The 17,472-nt window shown below is 36.9% G+C and overlaps 3 protein-coding genes across 5 annotated transcripts in view; 2 read left to right on the forward strand and 1 right to left on the reverse strand.

The window, feature by feature from the left end:
* LOC129417049 (uncharacterized) overlaps positions 1-17,462 on the forward strand; it is a 74,270-nt gene extending 56,808 nt beyond the window's left edge. For both annotated transcript variants that reach the window (XM_073869883.1, XM_073869885.1), the window contains exon 5: positions 17,310-17,462. The gene's annotated coding sequence lies outside the window, so the exon portion shown is untranslated. The remainder of the gene's footprint in view (positions 1-17,309) is intronic.
* LOC129445328 (uncharacterized) overlaps positions 1-17,472 on the forward strand; it is a 52,182-nt gene that overhangs the window by 15,530 nt on the left and 19,180 nt on the right. The gene's annotated exons all lie outside the window — the stretch shown is intronic.
* On the reverse strand, positions 406-11,624 carry LOC141365394 (uncharacterized). The gene is made up of 4 exons (XM_073869875.1): positions 11,467-11,624; positions 6,041-6,217; positions 5,110-5,238; positions 406-1,866 (listed from the first exon to the last, which is right to left on the reverse strand). The coding sequence occupies exons 1-4, from the start codon at positions 11,597-11,599 to the stop codon at positions 995-997; spliced, it is 1,311 nt and encodes a 436-aa protein (XP_073725976.1). The 5' UTR covers positions 11,600-11,624; the 3' UTR covers positions 406-994.

Raw genomic sequence — 17,472 nt, forward strand, 5'->3', positions numbered from 1 at the left:
TGCTTTTTCTTGATGAGCAAAACGACCCAAGAAAATAAGTCTAGTTTCTAGACCAACAACATCAAATTTAAGTGATTTCGTGCAAAAAACAAGGAAAAAAAATCTGGCAATGGGGCAAGCAATTTTTTCTTGAATTTAGTGTTTAAGAAAAATGTTCAAGATTTTTTGCTTACCCCATTGGCAGATTTTTTGCTTGTTTTATGCACAAAATAACTTAAATTTGATATTTTTGGTGTAAAAACTAGACTTATTTTCTTGGGTCGTTTTGCTCATCAAGAAAAAGCATCTTAATGCAAGAATTTTTAGATATCTTTACTGAAAACAAGACAATAATACTAAGATTTTTTTTCTTGAAAATCATTTTTGCAGTACATATAATATGAGGCAAGATCATTTGACTAATATCATTGATGGAGGTGGTGTTTAGGTGCTTTTGCATCTTAGCTCCTCAAATATTACCCGGGTAATTATAATTTATTATACGTCGGGTCTGTTGAATGCTGTATTCTGATTGGCTGAGAAATGTTCCATGGGTATGCATTAATTTCTGATAACCGCACACATAACTTGTCAAATGTCTTAAAATAAGCACCAGAGCAATGCTTATGGTAATCGTGGTATAAGAGGAATAATTGACTCCGGTCCCCTGAATTATTTGAAAATAATGCAGACTCCACTTCGCGTCGTGCCACATTGCACCTTGGGTGTGCATTATTGTCAAATAATTCAATGGCCCGTCGTCAATCACTCCTTACAGAAAAAGCTATAATGAACAATGATGAAATTTGTTTACGTCAGAAGATTTTCATGTATAATTCATTCTCTTAACAGGACTATGATGTTATAGTTTTACTGTGTCAAAAAAACTGTATAATATGTAATGAATAAATTCATCATAAAACTTTTTAACCCTTGTTGAGAACTACTGTATATAAAATATCCTTTATAAAAACTACATCCTATGCTGATACTTTCATAATGATACTGATACTTTTCAAATCCAGGACATAATAACAGTATACTCACCAGCAAACAGAAAATCTTCCTCTTCACTCAAGTCCAGGCCAGATGGACCTGGCTGAGGATCAGCACGATCATTCTGAGCACCTGGCTCCTGGTCGAACGGACCATGTTCAAGATCAGCTGCTTCTTGGGACTCGGGTGTCTCCAAGGTACTTGGACCAGACTGGCAATAGTCTGGCCCTTCATAGCCCGCCGGCTCGAGTCCGAAGGGACTATCCTGCCGATTATCGTAACGGGCCCTCTGCAGGCCAGAAAGGCATGACTGACTATCAAACTGATCCCGATGGGCATCTCGTTCCCGGTCGAATGGACCATTTTTGGGATCAGCCGCTTCTTGGAACTCGGTTGTTTCCAAGGTACTTGGACCAGACTGGCAATAGTCTGGCCCTTCATAGCCCGCCGGCTCGAGTCCGAAGGGACTATCCTGCCGATTATTGTAACGGGCCCTCTGCAGGCCAGAAAGGCATGACTGACTATCAAACTGATCCGGTTGGGCATCTCGTTCCCGGTCGAATGGACCATTGTTGGGATCAGCCGCTTCCTGGAGGTTGGTTTCCTCCAAGGTATTTAATAAACCAGGGTGGCAACAGCCTGGTTTATGGCAGCCCGTTGGCTTGAGTAGATCGGCATGATCACTCCGGGCCTTTGGCTTCAGGCCAGATGGGCCTGGCCGAGGATCAGTTGGATCAGATGGATCCAAGTCGTCCTCATTTTGGCAAACACAGAAGGCTTGCTTTATAGTTCGCCATGTATTTTGGAGAAAAGAACGGATAGCCGCTTTCTTCCCCTTTCTCTTTCTCTTTCTCTTCTTCTCCTTCTTTTTTTGTGATTTTGTTTTTTGTTCTAAACGATAGAAAAGAGAAAAAACAGATCATCATATAACACTTATCAGATACCTGCCAGTGTAAAGTTCCTTCCAGAAAATATTCTTCTTTAAATATATAAACATACAATATATCAAAGGAAGGAACAGACCCTATGCTTCCAAAAAAAAATTCATCCTATCTTCATTTGTTCTTTTTTATCACCTCTCAAATATGGGTAGGTTTCGTCAAAAATACCAAATTTTGATTTTTTTTGTTTTAATTGTGATTTTGTAAAGGACTTCTGAACTGAGTGAATGCTTTAGTGTTTTATAAGATGTGTAAGAGCGCCACCCAGTGGATAATAGCAGAAACATGAGTTTGCCAGAAAAACTCGTCATTGGCAGGGAAGTGTTTTCTCTTAATTGACGAGATAACTTGTCAATAGCAGGGAAAGAGTTAACACAAATATATTTTTCCTGCATTTCAAGCCACTAAAACTCATTTGATTTTCATGATCATTAAGTGGCTTTAGAGTTTCTGTCCCTTTGACTGTGTGCGCCCGTCTACACCAGGGTTGTGCCGATAGTATCGTGTCGTCAGACATATCGCTAATAGCAGGCTTTCATGATGGTAGTTGGCGATAGTTATCATCATCATCATCATCATCATTTCACATTAACATGGACATTGCATGCTTTTCCTCGCATGAGAGTTTGTGGGTTTCACTTGGCGTGAGAGAACTTTAACACGCTTGGATTCCTTCTCGCACGCGGACTAGTCTACAAACTTAGAAAACAGCTCACTTTAGCATTTTTGGCACTCAAATAGTCTTAAATCGCTTAACTGTTAACATTTGCAGGGCTTATAAAACTCATGCAAATTCTAAATCAGAAAAAACACTGCAAAAAAATTATTTTCAAGAAAAAAAATTCTTAGTATTTTTGTCTTGTATTCAGTAGAAATATCAAAAAATTCTTAAATTAAGATGCTTTTTCTTGATGACCAAAACGACCCAAGAAAATAAGTCTAGTTTTTAGACCAAAAATATCAAATTTAAGTGATTTTGTGCATAAATCAAGCAAAAAAATCTGGCAATGTGGGTAAGCAAAAAAATCTTGAACATTTTTTTAAACACTAAATTCAAGAAAATTTAAAGAAAAAATTGCTTACCCCATTGGCAGATTTTTTTTCCCTTGTTTTATGCACAAAATCACTTAAATTTGATATTTTTGGTCTAAAAACTAGACTTATTTTCTTGGGTCATTTTGCTCATCAAGGAAATACATCTTGAGTTATATTTCTACTGAAAACAAGACAAAAATACTAAGTAAGAAAGTCATTTTTTGCAGTGTATATGTTTTATTGATATCAATGTAGAATTCTGATGCGTCAGTAATAAGGTTTTACAGCGTTTTGTGTCGTATACTAGAACGATGACTCGACTGATGAGCGATTCGAAAGCAGATTCCTTATAATTTCTCAAATCACTCTCGTGGTACTGTCACCTGCCGGTCGGATACATGTTGATGACGGTGAGACTCGCATCTACAAACAGCACATACCTCTACAAAGAACACATCACGCATACCCCCTTCACAAAAATAAAACCCATTGGCTTTACTTGATTTAGACAAGTCATCCCAACAAGGTCATAAAATACAGAAATCTGTATTTATACGAAAAAATCCCAGCCGCTCACACCACCGTATTTTAATACATATTTAAACAAAACATAACAATAACCGATAACAATAACTATCGTTCATCTGCAAAAATGTAAAAAAACAACAACACACAATTATGAAACAATGTGTACATGTCTTGATTGTTGCTGCGTTTTTAAATCGTCCGATTAGATAATGACATTTAGCCTTCATGCAGCCAAGAGAAAAGTACAAACAGTTAAGGTCTGATTTCAGCTCAATTTTATCATAATTGATTTTATAAGATAAATGTGCTCACAGGACTCGACAGTGAAATCGATTTTTGGTGAAAGGGTTAGGCAGGGTCTTTTTTATACAATGCGAGCTGCACAGATGCGCAGTTTCTTTATGCATTTATAAAGTCATTTATAAAGTTATTTTAATTGGCTTTAAGATTTGTTGATAGTTAATAAATAAATAAATATAGATATTTTTTTATTTTTTTTGTTTAACAATTTTTATTGATTTTTCATTAAACCATGTAACATTTTTACAACACATTTTGGAACAGATGTATACAGGCAAATTATAACTGTGTTATACAGATAATGATATCTATGAATTTTGTATTTTTTTTACTTTAAAGTACAAATTATTTTGACAATTCTGTAATCTAATTTTGCAATAAAGTTTAACAAAACTTTGTGTTGTGTTTGAATTCACTTAACATTTTTTTTTATCAGTTATCGGCAGTTACTGCCCACCTTAGTTATTGGCAAAATCCATAAACACAAAAATTCAAAACATAGGACCAGATTTACTAAAAAGGACTAATTAGCATGAGTGCGAATTCAGAACTGCACAGATGGGAATGGACACTTCTAAAGGTGATTCGGTAACAACGCAGACGTTAAAAAAACACAGGAACAACATCTCCTTTCCATAACAAACAACACAATTTAAAGACATTATTTTAGGCATTAAATGTCGCAAATATCAGTAAATTGACAAGCACAAATGTTAGTAATATTAGGGCATTTAGATCAACAACATCTGCGTCAAACATTATAAACATGATGATCATCTGCCAAATCGACTATTTCAGCACGTCCTCTACGTTACTACAGAAAGTCCGTTTTATTAACAGCTTTTTCTAGCTCCGCATGAGCAAAACGTTTTCATTCTGTACTTTTTAACTTGCATATATTTTTACATATTTTATTACTGTTGGTTTGCTTTTTTCAACAAACACTGGAATGACCATACAAGAAATGAAGAGTTTCTTTGCAAAACGAGATTACTCCGGCTTTAACATTTTTGTCAAAACATGTTTATTATTATGTTATCATGCTATTATTTTGTTTTATGGTGCTACTTAGCTGTATTTTTTAAGTTATGAAAGTTTAAATCAAAACAAACCAACTGCAGTTGAATTGAAATTAATTGAAATGCACAACCAAAAAACGAGATTTCTGAAAAACTAAGAAAAACTTTCTTAAAAAACTGAGTTATCTCGTTTTGCAACGAAACTCTTCAAATGATAAAGGCAAAATAAAAGCAAATTGTAGTGGTCTTTTAAATTTCGCAGAGCTAAGTTAATATATTTATTTCCGTTGCATTATATTTGAAGCTCATACCCATTTTGAGTGTTGTGTTGTGTTGTGAATCCTCAGAAGACACAATAGACTCTTGATCAGCTGCAGATGAGGAGACAGACAACCTCCGTTGAGCGTCTCGTTCTCCGCTGCCGGCCATGAATCTATGAGCTGTGTGGACATAAAGACATACACATGATAAACTTCTCTAACACAGTTTACTCTATAGAAACAGTTTATGTGGTATTTTGAAAAAATATGTTTTGAAATGTACTTGAGCTGATATAAATAAGTTGGTAAAATTAAATTTCCACAACCACTTTAAAGCAAAAAATCTGTCAAAAATTGTCCTCATCCAGTGAAATGAATGGGTCTCTACGGGCATCTGCTGTCAAAATGATTTATTTCCTAATCTGTAAATCTTGTATGTTTTTTCTAAACAGCAGATGGCCAAATTCAGCACATAACATCTAGATCAATATCTAGAAATAATTTAAATCAAATTTAGATAATAATTTATGTGGATTTTTCATTAAAAATTCATATTTTACAGGCAAGCTAATGGTGTAGTTGAGGAATTTAGTGCTAAATGGGTACAAAAGTACTTCATATCGCCCAAAACACAGCATTAATGTATAGATGGGAAATAGACAAAAAATAAATATTATTTTTATCATTAAAAATTTATATATTTTTATATTATTTTGCATGCCGTCAGATGACCGATTGGCCTATGACGTTTTTATCCATTTTACCATCCGAGAGGATAAAAAAATTTAAATAAACATTCAAACAAAGTCATGTGTAAGTCCATATAGTTAATTTAAACGTTATTCTTTTAAATCATCATCAACTAAATCACCCAATACAGGCTGTAGAAATGTGAATGTTATACTGTGTGTACACAAAAATCTCATAATTTACTCCCCCTGATATTAATTATATTTGAGGTGTCAATAATGGTGTGACTGACCTTCTGGGCTGCACTCATCCTCCTCCTCCTCTTCCTCCTCTATCGCCCCAGGAAGAGTAAATCGTGTGTAACTGGCTGCAGGTGCAGCGATGTTCAACCTCCGTTGAACACCACTTGCACTGCTGCCAGTCACGTGCCCACCAGCTGAATCAGACAAGATGGTACTCTGTCTTACAACTGGAAAGATAAGACATAAACAACACATTATAAACAGTTAGTGAGGTATTTTGACATTATGATCTATTTGAACCCTTTGAGCCTTGAGCTTTCTCTTGTAGCGTGATGCGTATCATGGCAAGGCAAAAAATGACTTGCTTACTTACTATTTGTGTCTCGTTTTCAGTACAAATGTTTAAAACTTTATAAATTAAGAAGCATTTTCTTAATTAGAAAAACAAATCTAGTTTTTAGTAGGGATGCACCGAATCCAGGATCCGGATTCGGCCGAATACTGGGCTTTTCGACGGGGTTCGGCCGAATCCTCGATTTTTTTTCCACCGAACCGAACCCTAGGTTTGCGCTATGCTGGTCTTCGTCACGTGGCCGTTGATTACACACATCAGGTGCTGACGTGGAGATGAGCTTTTTCTTTCGGTGAGCCTAAGGGGCTGGACACACCAAAACTTTTAAACACGGCTGAAAAAGCCTTGAGGATGCCAAATGCCAGCTGTTTTTCAGCCGAGCGCTTGGTAGCTGTGATGCTTCAGCTGTGGGCCGGTTGGTTGCTGTGGTAATGTCCCGCCCCTCCTCCACTGTAATTGGATGGCCGTGTGAAAACTGACATTGACGAGCGGAGCTTCTCACTCAAAGTTGAATATGGTTTTCAGCGCGGAGCTGCTTGCTTATTGGAAAAACGAGCGTGTCGCAACGCATCGCTTTCATTATGCATAGGCTTATGGTAATTGTCAAAATAGTTTTTCCAACTTGTCATCCTGGCATAATGTACAGTTAAAATTAAATAAAATGAAAAACACAGCTGTGGACGTTGTTTACTTCATTAATGTGTTTTACTGTGTTAATGGAATAAGGATGCGAGTAGGATTCGTTATTCGGTTTCGGACGAATCTTAAACAGTGGATTCAGTATTCGGCCGAACCCAAAAAATCTGGATTCGGTGCATCCCTAGTTTTTAGACAAAATAATAAACATTTTATATTTAAGTGAATTCGTGCCTAAAACAAGCAAAACAATCTACCAATGGGGAAAGACATATTTTTGAAATAAATTACATTTTTACTTAAACACTTAATAAAAAATAATGACAATTCTCAAAACAGATTTTTTCTTGCTTGTTTTATGTACAAATTCACTTACATTTTTTTTGTCTAAAAACGTATATTTGTAATTTTGCCCTACAAGAAAATGAATCTTGACATTTGTACTGAAAACAAGACAAAAATACTAGGCAAGAGAGTGATAGCAGTGCAGGCTAATGATAACGTTAGCAACACATAACAAACCATGAACAGCCTTTTAAAAGTAATTTTGTTTTCTTAGTTCAGATTCATCTATTATTGTGTAATTAGAGATACAGTCTATTAAAGGCGTAAGCGGGGAAACCGGGGCAAAAAAATATTGAAGTTAGATTAATCGTTTTTTACACAATCAACACATACATATTAGCTAGAAATAAACACTTAAATTTGTATGTGGGATAGAGGTCTACACGGAAGACCCGAGACCCGAAGACCCGGGACCCGACCCGGGACCCGTACGGGTTCGGGTCTATATTTTAAATGATCAGCCGGGTCCGGGTCGGGTCTCAATGTATTACTTCGGGTCCGGGTCTGTTTAACATTGTGGGTAATACCCGAGGTCGATCGGACTCGGGGAACACACACTCACATTTAAATAAAATATTTCTCCAGCAACAAAAACTTAGATGAACTGTCGCATAAATTTTTTCTATGACGCTAAAGTTGCGTTAAAAAGTTTATATTTGGTTGCTCCAACCAGGCAGCTAACGCGCATGCGCTCTTGTAATGTTTCGCTGGCTACCAGTCAGGAGCTTCTGCAGTGAGACGCAATGACTTTACCTTTGACAATTGGCTATTTTATTTAGAAGGCGGGACCTATTCCGCCATACCGCGCATTTTGCACTGACGTGACTTCTATAATTTTTATAATAATATTATAAATTGACCGTCTTGCTGTTATATCTAAAGTTTTCGCGACTTTGCTCAAAGAGCACAGAGATGATAGCAAAGTAAAGCTAACGAAAGCAGCAATGGTACTGAACGAGCAATCGTTATTATAATTCAAATGGGCAAACATTATTAAGCAAGTTGACCCGATACACAACAAAGTGGACTTTTAAAGCTGGAATAAGCATTAAACATTTCAATCGTCAAGAGAGGAATAACATGGATGGAACTTTCTTGGAAATAAGGATTGTGCATCACACACAGTCAGGTACAAGGAGGGAGAAGACTAACTTCTATGGGTAAGACAAAAAGTTTAATTTTCGCTACTTGTTTATTGACTTATTAATAACATTTAGCTAAAGAATATTTGCCGGTCGGGTCTGTGTCTTCCCGGACGGGTTCGGGTCCAGATTTTAAATAATAGACGGGTCCGCGTCGGATCTGGGTCCAGCTTTTAAATAAGATACGGGTCCGGGTCGGTTCCGGGTCCAGCTTTCAAAACAACAGACGGTCCGGGTCGGTTCAGTGTAGCACATTTACGGGTCTGATCGGGTTCGGGTAGGAATTTTTGGACCCGTGTAGACCTCTAATGTGGGACCTACAGTTATGGCACTGAAGCAGGCTGAGGGTTGCTGGATGGTGTAGGTTATGTTATTCACGGCACACTTGGCTTTCATTTACTCAATGTCCTCTCACCATTTGAATGCTCAGAGTATTCATTTAATTCAGGGCTCTCAAGTTTTACCAAAAGTTTGGTTAGGGGAGGGGGTATTTGTGACAGCGACCCCTCGGCCCCACCCAATACTCAAGTTTTTGCTAACAGTTTAATTTAACATAATGTTTTGTAAACAAATTGTAGATCAGCCCCATAGACTTACATAGAATAAAATTACCAACTGTGGAAGTTAATGGGCCTCATAAAAGGTTTGGTAACAAACATTCCTCAAAATATCTTCCTTCATGTTCTTCAGAACAAAGATATTTATACAGGTTTGTAACCACATGACTGAGAGAAAATTATGACAGAATTTTTATTTTTGGGTGAACTTTCCCTTTAAAGTGCTCTATTTTCACACACTACATCAAAATTTATTATTTAGTACTTAAGATAATCTTAAAAACATAGATGTCCTTATCGGTGTAATTTTGAGAGGTCATGAATATGAACTGAAATGCATTTAACATACTATCTTGTATTACAAAAATGTATTTAAGTAAACCTGTACTCATCCTTCATACAAAGATGGGTTCAAATGTATTACAAGTGGTACCTAAATACATTTTAAATTACATTTTAGCATATTTCATATGAATGTACTAAAGAACAAAACAATTTAGGCTATATTAAGTACAAAATTAGTACATGAAAATAGAGCACTTTAAGTAGATTATGGAATTGTACTCTTTTAACTTGAGCTTATTGTACACTTACAGTATTTCAGAACATTTAATGATGAAAGGGCAATAATAATGAAATGCATCTTACATTAATTAAGCCTCTAAGTTAGCACTTTTATTAGTTTCAGGCAACTAAAGCTTCTGGTTGCAAAGCTGTTGGAGTTTTTGACTGAATCAATAATTATTTAGCACGGATTTGGTTTTATTCCCCAATATTAGCTCTCAGTGTCTTGATCAAAGGAAAAGATTTCGTCCAGGAATCGTAAAATCAAAATGCTTTAAAAATGGATTATATTTACCGCATTCATCAAATCTTGCTCATCCAACTTCCACTCCTTTAAATCCATGTTAGTAACGAACGTGCTTGCAGCGGGATAATATAATTTAACCAGAAACAACTTCTAATTTTTTTCTGATTGCCTGGTAATATGCATCAATAAGGCGCTGCAAGAAACGACAAGTGGATGACATCAGAGTAACGCGAGAGTGATTTGAAATCAGCCACCTCCGAGAATTCTCGCGGTACTCTGATGTCATCTGCTTGTCAGTTCTTGCAGCGCTGCGTAAAGTTGAGCACATAAGCAGCCGAACTCGCTAGAACTGCCAGCGTATGCCTGCGTCTCTTCTTTTCTCAGCGTGAGAAATACAAGGTGTGGAGTGTGAGCGTGTGAACTCACTGACTGAAATGCGCGTTTCTCACGGTGAATGCGTGAGACTTGAGAGCCCTGTTTAATTTAATTTACCACGTTGGTAACCATTGGTAACCGCATAGCCTCGTGCAACGGACAAAAACCGTGTGCACCTTCCTCCAGCAACACCGGTCACTTGAAGGAAGGTTCCTACCTATATTCACTCATTATAAAAGAGTGACCCCTAGTGGACACCTTTACAAAGAAAAAAATAGCTCTTACTGGTGGGGTTCATTTGAACAAACATGGTGTTTTTTTAAACGTGTTTCAAAATGGTGTTATGATTAAGGGAACAAGAAGGTGATTAAAATAATATATGGTTGCATTTGTTGATGTACACACCCAACCCACAAATCGAAAAAAAAAACCACAAACAAACATAAGAAATGTACTTCCATGCACACTCTTTCTTCAATATCTTAAAATATAAATACAAATATTGTAAATCAATGCATTTCTTGACTATTAAGAAAATTACCACTCTTTGCCTCGAACTTTCTAAAGGGCTATAATATCACACAGCGCTACCAATCAATTTCAAAAACCCAAAATAACACTATACTTAATATAACACTACATATCCAATACAGCGCGTGTTTAAATCAAGCTGGTAGGCTATAGCATTCATTATCTGTGCTAATAATCATTTAACGGAGCAAAGGAAAGCTGGGGCCCGTACCATGAAAATGGTTAAACAAACTCAGGTTTACAGGATTAGTTTCAGGTTGACAAAACCAAGCCAATGTTCAGGCCTTGTTGGTACAAGCTATTTTCATGGTACCCAAAACCCAGGATTTGCACAAACTAATCCTAAACAAAGCTGGCTAACCAACAAAACCAGCTTCATGGTATAGGCCCCAGGTGTTGTAACGTTTGTTTTCCGACGCTGTCTGGCAGCTTTTCCAGTCACAGTTATGTGACAGTGGCCGTTTTTAAATGCGAAGGCTGCAGCCTCCGGAGGTCCCATGTGTAGGCTGGGTCTTAATTCAGAATATTAACAATTATAAAGTTGACTATTACTCTTATTTAATCGTAAAATGGTTATGACTTGCGAATGCAATAATACTCAGTTAACTTGAATAAACCGGCTTGATGACGTATGCGGCCTGCATATGCGGCCTCCGGAGGCTGCAGCCTTCAGATTGAAAAAAGGCCCGTAAGGCTCAAAAAGTTAACGAGTTCAGTATTTACTAACCTGTTGGTGGGCTACATTCATCTTCCGGAATCGCACCGGGTAGAGAAAAGCTCATTCGGCCAGCTGCACTTGCATTGGTGTTCAACCTGCGTGCACCGGTGACCTTCACTAGCTCATCTCTTGAAGTAGACATATCTACCTCCGTCAATTTTAAGGACTGTCAGGTGTTAATTGGAGAGACAGCAAGCGCAAAATGCGGCAGCGGCACCTCGTAGCGGCACTTCCGGCGTCAACTCCAGCAGCCAGTGACGTTCTCCGGCATTTCGAAGCGGCATCTCGCGCAGCCAGAGAATTTCTTTCGCAGTGTGGCTGTTGGTAGCAACTTCCGCGGGCCAATTACATAATTTCACTTTAAAACTACATTTGAACTTTCATTTTATCATGAAATTTGTTAATATAGTAGTAGTATTAATCTCCAGCAGCCATGGACTTTTATCCGGCAGTCCGTGACTTTCTCCAGCAGATGTCGCTCTCTCTGTCTGTGTGTGGATATATATATATATATATATATATAAATATGGATATGCAACATAATGAAACGTTTTTATAGTAAAAATTAAAGGATTGCAGTAATGAAGACACCCTTCAGCTCTTGCTGTTGTTCACTGTTTATTAAATAAGGTTTAATTTGTAGCCTAATTGTGTACAAAATATAAAGCATGTATAAAGCATGAATCGCTGCTCATCAATTCTGGCAAAAATATGTAGTTCCTTTAATCTACAAGTTCACAGCATAACTTTTCAAAGTCCTTTCATTTTCTTAAAGACAAACGTAAAAAGTTTGGCTGGAGAACTTTTATTCATCCTTCCAGCTGAGCAGCTTGGGTGATCGAAAGGATGTCCGCCAGCCAGGGATCGGGCAGAAAAGAATATCGGTGGTTAGGGGAGATGATGCAAAAATGTTTTAATGCGAAATGCAAATGAACCTGACATTCTAATGTAATGTTAATGCAATGTTACACTGTTTAATTATAAATAATAAAATATAACAAACAAACACAACCAAATGTGTTTTATTAAAAATGTCTCTATTTCACTTTGCGGTTGTAGCCTGAAAAATGGGTCAGCTAAACTTTCAAAACCTGTAGGCCGAACAATTATATTTTATTACATCAAATCAACATATAAATATTAAAAATATAAGAAAACAGTTAAATGCGTACATGGGTTATTTTGTGTCCCAAGCGAATAACCAAAAAGTGGGCCAATTTATGCCAAATTGCATAATTTATGTGTGTTATGTGTGGTCGCATTTGCTCCTAAAATCGAATTGGCGCGAGCTCAAATTTTGGAAGCCTTTGTGCTAATGCAAATATTTTTTGTGGTGCCACCTGTTTTAATTTCTTTACGAAACAATCACATATAAGCCTACTGTGGAACAATGACAGAGACCAATAATACTTTACACGGATGACTCAGTTTCGTGCTGTTTCATTAAGAAATGCGATCGTCAAAAACACACTGACAAACCCTTACTTTTAAAATATTAAAAATAGTGATATTAAATTATATTCATTTATTTCATAACCCTCAAAAGATTTGTACTTTCATTTTTAATTTAGTTTTGTTATGCAACACTTAAAAAATAATGTTTTTGTATAATATATTTTTTATTTGATTATTTTAAAAAATATTATTATGAATTCAGTTTATTAAACATGCCGTTTGAGACGTGAAATGTAATTAACCAATAAGTAAAATTAAAAGTTAAAATTCTGAATCTAGAAATTAAAAAAACAAACTAAAACAGAAAAATGGAATTTGTGAAAATAAAAACTGAATTTAAAACAATGATTTAAATCATCATTTAAAATAAAAGTTAAAAAATTTTTAGGGCCCCATGAATCTACACATTTTAAGTACATAAAAATAATTTAAGATCAAATTTGAATGTTCAAGCTTTTAATCTTCAGGATGATGAAGTTAGCGTGCTCTTATAATTTTCAATGGATGATCCAAAATTTTGCTGATGCTCCTAACATTTACATTTGGGAGCAGCACCAATATACTAAACAGTAAATCTCGAGGCATGATAGTGCAGCAGCCTGTATATCAATACACAAAACAGAATAACTTTCTCTGATGTAGTGCAGCAACAGAATGTTTTAGGCCGGCGAGCGGCGACAGTTGCTAAACAGCCACGGCTGCGAAGTTATCTGGCTGCTGGATATACAGCTCGGATTCATATTAACTTAGGCCTACTCATATTAACCGAATAACAGCTTATATTCATATGTTATAGCATTTATTAAAGCATGTGATTTATAAGTTTGATTTAGTCTGCAACTAACTGTGATTGATTGAATCAGAAAGTGTAGTAATTCAGCACACACGCGCGTAGCGCATACACCTGCAGCGCTAACTTTCTCTGATGTACAGGCAACAGAAACTCACTTACAAATTTCATAATGAATGCTTACAAATGACAATATATAATATTGTATATTGCTAACAGTAACGGCTGATATCCCTGGCTGCTCGAGATGCCGCTGCGAGATGCCCCTGTAGAGTTAAAGCGGCCGGTTAAAGTCCCTGGCTGCTTAAGATGCCGCTGTAGCGGCCGGTTAAAGTCATTGACTGCCCGACATGCCCCTATAGAGTAAGCGGCCGGTTAAAGTCACTGACTGCCCGAGATGCCGCTCTGAGATGCCCTAGAGTAAGCGGCTAGTTAAAGTCACTGACTGCCCGAGATGCCGCTCCGAGATGCCCCTATAGAGTCAAGCGGCCGGTTGCTAAAGTCACTGGCTACTCGAGAAGCCGCACGAGATGCCCCTGTAGGCTTCCAAATATATTTTGAGCTCGCGCCAATTCGACTCCAGGAGCAAATGCGACCACACACAACACACACAAACCATGCAACCCGGCACAAATTGGCCCACTTCCCGGTCACTCGCCTGGGACACAAAACAATGTACGCATTCAACTGTTTTCTTATATTTTTAATAATTATATGTTGATCTGATGCAACAAAATACAATTGTTCGGCCTACAGGCTTTGAAAGTCCAGCTGACCCATTTTTTTAAACATTGTTTTTAAGTTAAAATGGGCCAGGCCCAGTAGGCTACAACCGCAGAGTGAAATGGAGACATTTTTGGTGAAACACATTTGGTTGTATTTATTTGTTATATTCTACTACTTATAATCAAACAGTGCAACATTGCATTTACATTAAATTAGAATGTCAGGTTCATTTGCCTTTCGCATTAAAACATTTCCTTTTATAAGTGTCTATCAACTGTCTCCCTATTTGGCCAATGCTCCTCTCATCATCTCCCCTACCCACCGATGTTCTTTTCTGCCCGATCCCTGGCTGGCGGACATCCTTTCGATCGCCCGGGCTGCTCGGCTGGGGGGATGAGTGGAAGTTCTCCAGCCAAACTTTTTGCGTTTGTCTTTAAGAAAATGAAAGGGCTTTGAAAAGTTATGCTGTGAACTTGTAGATTAAAGGAACTACAGATTTTTGCCAGAATTGATGAGCAGCGATTCATGCTTTATACATGCTTTATATTTTGTACACAATTAGGCTACAAATTAAACCTTATTTAATAAACAGTGAACAACAGCAAGAGCTGAAGGGTGTCTTCGTTACTGCAATCCTTTAATTTTTACTATAAAAACGTTTCATTATGTTGCATATCCATATATCCATATATCCATATATATATATATATATATATATATATATATATATATATATATATATATATATATATATATATCCACACACAGACAGAGAGAGCGACATCTGCTGGAAAAAGTCACGGACTGCCGGATAAAAGTCCATGGCTGCTGGAGATTAATACTACTATATTAACAAATTTCATGATAAAATGAATGTTCAAATGTAGTTTTAAAGTGAAATTATGTAATTGGCCCGCGGAAGTTGCTACCAACAGCCACACTGCGAAAGAAATTCTCTGGCTGCGCGAGATGCCGCTACGAAATGCCGGAGAACGTCACTGGCTGCTGGAGTTGACGCAGGAAGTGCCGCTACGAGATGCCGCTGCCGCATTTTGCGCTTGTAGAGTAAGCGGCCGGTTAAAGTCACTGACTGCCCGTGATGCCGCTCTGAGATGCCCCTGTAGAGTAAGCGGCTGCTTAAAGTCACTGACTGCCCGAGATGCCCCTGTAGAGTAAGCGGCCGGTTAAAGTCACTGTCTGCTCGAAATGGCGCGCGAGATGCCCCTGTAGCGGCCGGTTAAAGTCATTGACTGCCCGAGAGAAGCGGCTGGTTAAAGTCACTGGCTGCTCGAAATGCCCCTATATAGCAGCCAGCCGGATAAAGTCCCTGAATGCCCGAGATGCCGCTACAAAATCCTACAATATATTAACAATTTCATGATAATAAATGCTTACAAATGGCAGTATATAATATTATTTTGTTTTTAAATGTAGTTTTAAAGTGAAATATTACATTGATTTATGTAACTGGCGAGCAAAAGTTGCTACAAACAGACACGGCTGCTACAAAAAAGCCTCTGGCTGCTCAAGATGCCGCTACAAGATGACACGAGATGACGCTGTACTGGCTGGTGCCGGAAAAAAGTCCCTGGCTGCTGGAGATGCCGCCGGAAGTGCCGTTGCGAGATGCCGCTGCCGCATTTTGCGCCAGCCCTTACTGGTTAATTGACTGGTCGCTTTAAAAAAGACGTTAGGTTGATTGTTTGGAACAAATTGTATACTGACTGTAAAGTCCGTAAAGTGCTGCCAATGATTTCGTTCGCTTTCGCTCAGAGAATCAATGATCTGAACAGAATCTGTCAGAGTGCGGCTTTATATGCGTTCTGTTTGTGAAGTCAAACATTCCATTCACCATGGCAACGAGGTAATTGAATGATGTAATAAACGATGATGTAATAAACGAAGAACTCACAGGCGGATGACGTCAGCTACCCTCTACTGTTATGATATTTATATATCTATATAATCCATCAAAAACCTTTTAATACGCCATATTCTTATAGACAATACATGACAAAACAAGATGAGAAGCGTTTATGGATTAATTTATTTGTTATCTTATAGTAAAAATTATTTTGAATTTACTAATATCATCTACAATAAAAAACATATGAGTTTGTGCTGTGTGTAATTATGTATATATAAATACACACACACATTCATGTATGTATTTAAAAAACAGTTACATGTGTATATAATTTTTTATATATTCTAAATTATATATAAATAAAAAACGATGTTTAAATAAAAAAATTCTTAAATGTATATATATATATATATATATATATATATATATATATATATATATATATATATATATATATATATATATATATGTATGTATGTATGTGTGTGTGTGTTTAAATATACATAATATTTTCACACATCAAAAACCCATATATTATGCAAAAAAATACTTTTATTTAGTATGAGGTTAATTTAGATTAATCTATGCCCAGCCCTAGTAAACACTAACGTTAACTGTAATTATTAACACGCCATACTTCACCTGACAAGTTAAATAGTGTAAATAAAGCAATAAAAATCAAATGCAATAGTGTACTTACAAAACATTTGTCTTCAAGAAAACAACATTTTTAATATATACAATAAAGCATCATGAATTGCAACTTTATTATTATCCAAGATTATGCACTCTAAATAGTTATGTAATATTAAAAACACTTTGTTTTTCAAGTAAATACACCTATGTATGTCAGCTATAAGGTGATATCTGTGTATATAAACAATTGTATTTGTTTTGATGACATTTGACTATATGTTGCAGGGAGACACTGATAGCTCTTTACAGGACTTATCCATGTTAAAAGCTGACGAGATCTGGTGTCAGAGCAGCTGGCATCACGGGGAAGAGCTAAAGGTGCAGACACAAGGAAAAAGGGACAGGAAGAGCCAAAGGGATGGGACATGCAGCAAGATGAAGACCAGCAAGTAGACGGGGAAGGTCTACAAGGGGAAGACGGCAGCTTCACCTGTTCTGGATATATATTAAATAAAACTATAACAAAACATTTACGACAATT

Source organism: Misgurnus anguillicaudatus, chromosome 7 (genome assembly GCF_027580225.2).
Source record: "Misgurnus anguillicaudatus chromosome 7, ASM2758022v2, whole genome shotgun sequence".
Lineage (NCBI taxonomy): Eukaryota > Metazoa > Chordata > Actinopteri > Cypriniformes > Cobitidae > Misgurnus > Misgurnus anguillicaudatus.

Excerpts from the sequence above, each read along its gene's own strand:
- LOC141365394 (XM_073869875.1), bottom strand. The coding sequence starts at position 11,599 with ATGTCTACTTCAAGAGATGAGCTAGTGAAGGTCACCGGTGCACGCAGG. Across the intron at positions 6,218-11,466 it reads TGAATGTAGCCCACCAACAG|TTGTAAGACAGAGTACCATC; the intron begins GTTAGTAAATAC and ends TTATCTTTCCAG. Across the intron at positions 5,239-6,040 it reads GGATGAGTGCAGCCCAGAAG|CTCATAGATTCATGGCCGGC; the intron begins GTCAGTCACACC and ends ATGTCCACACAG.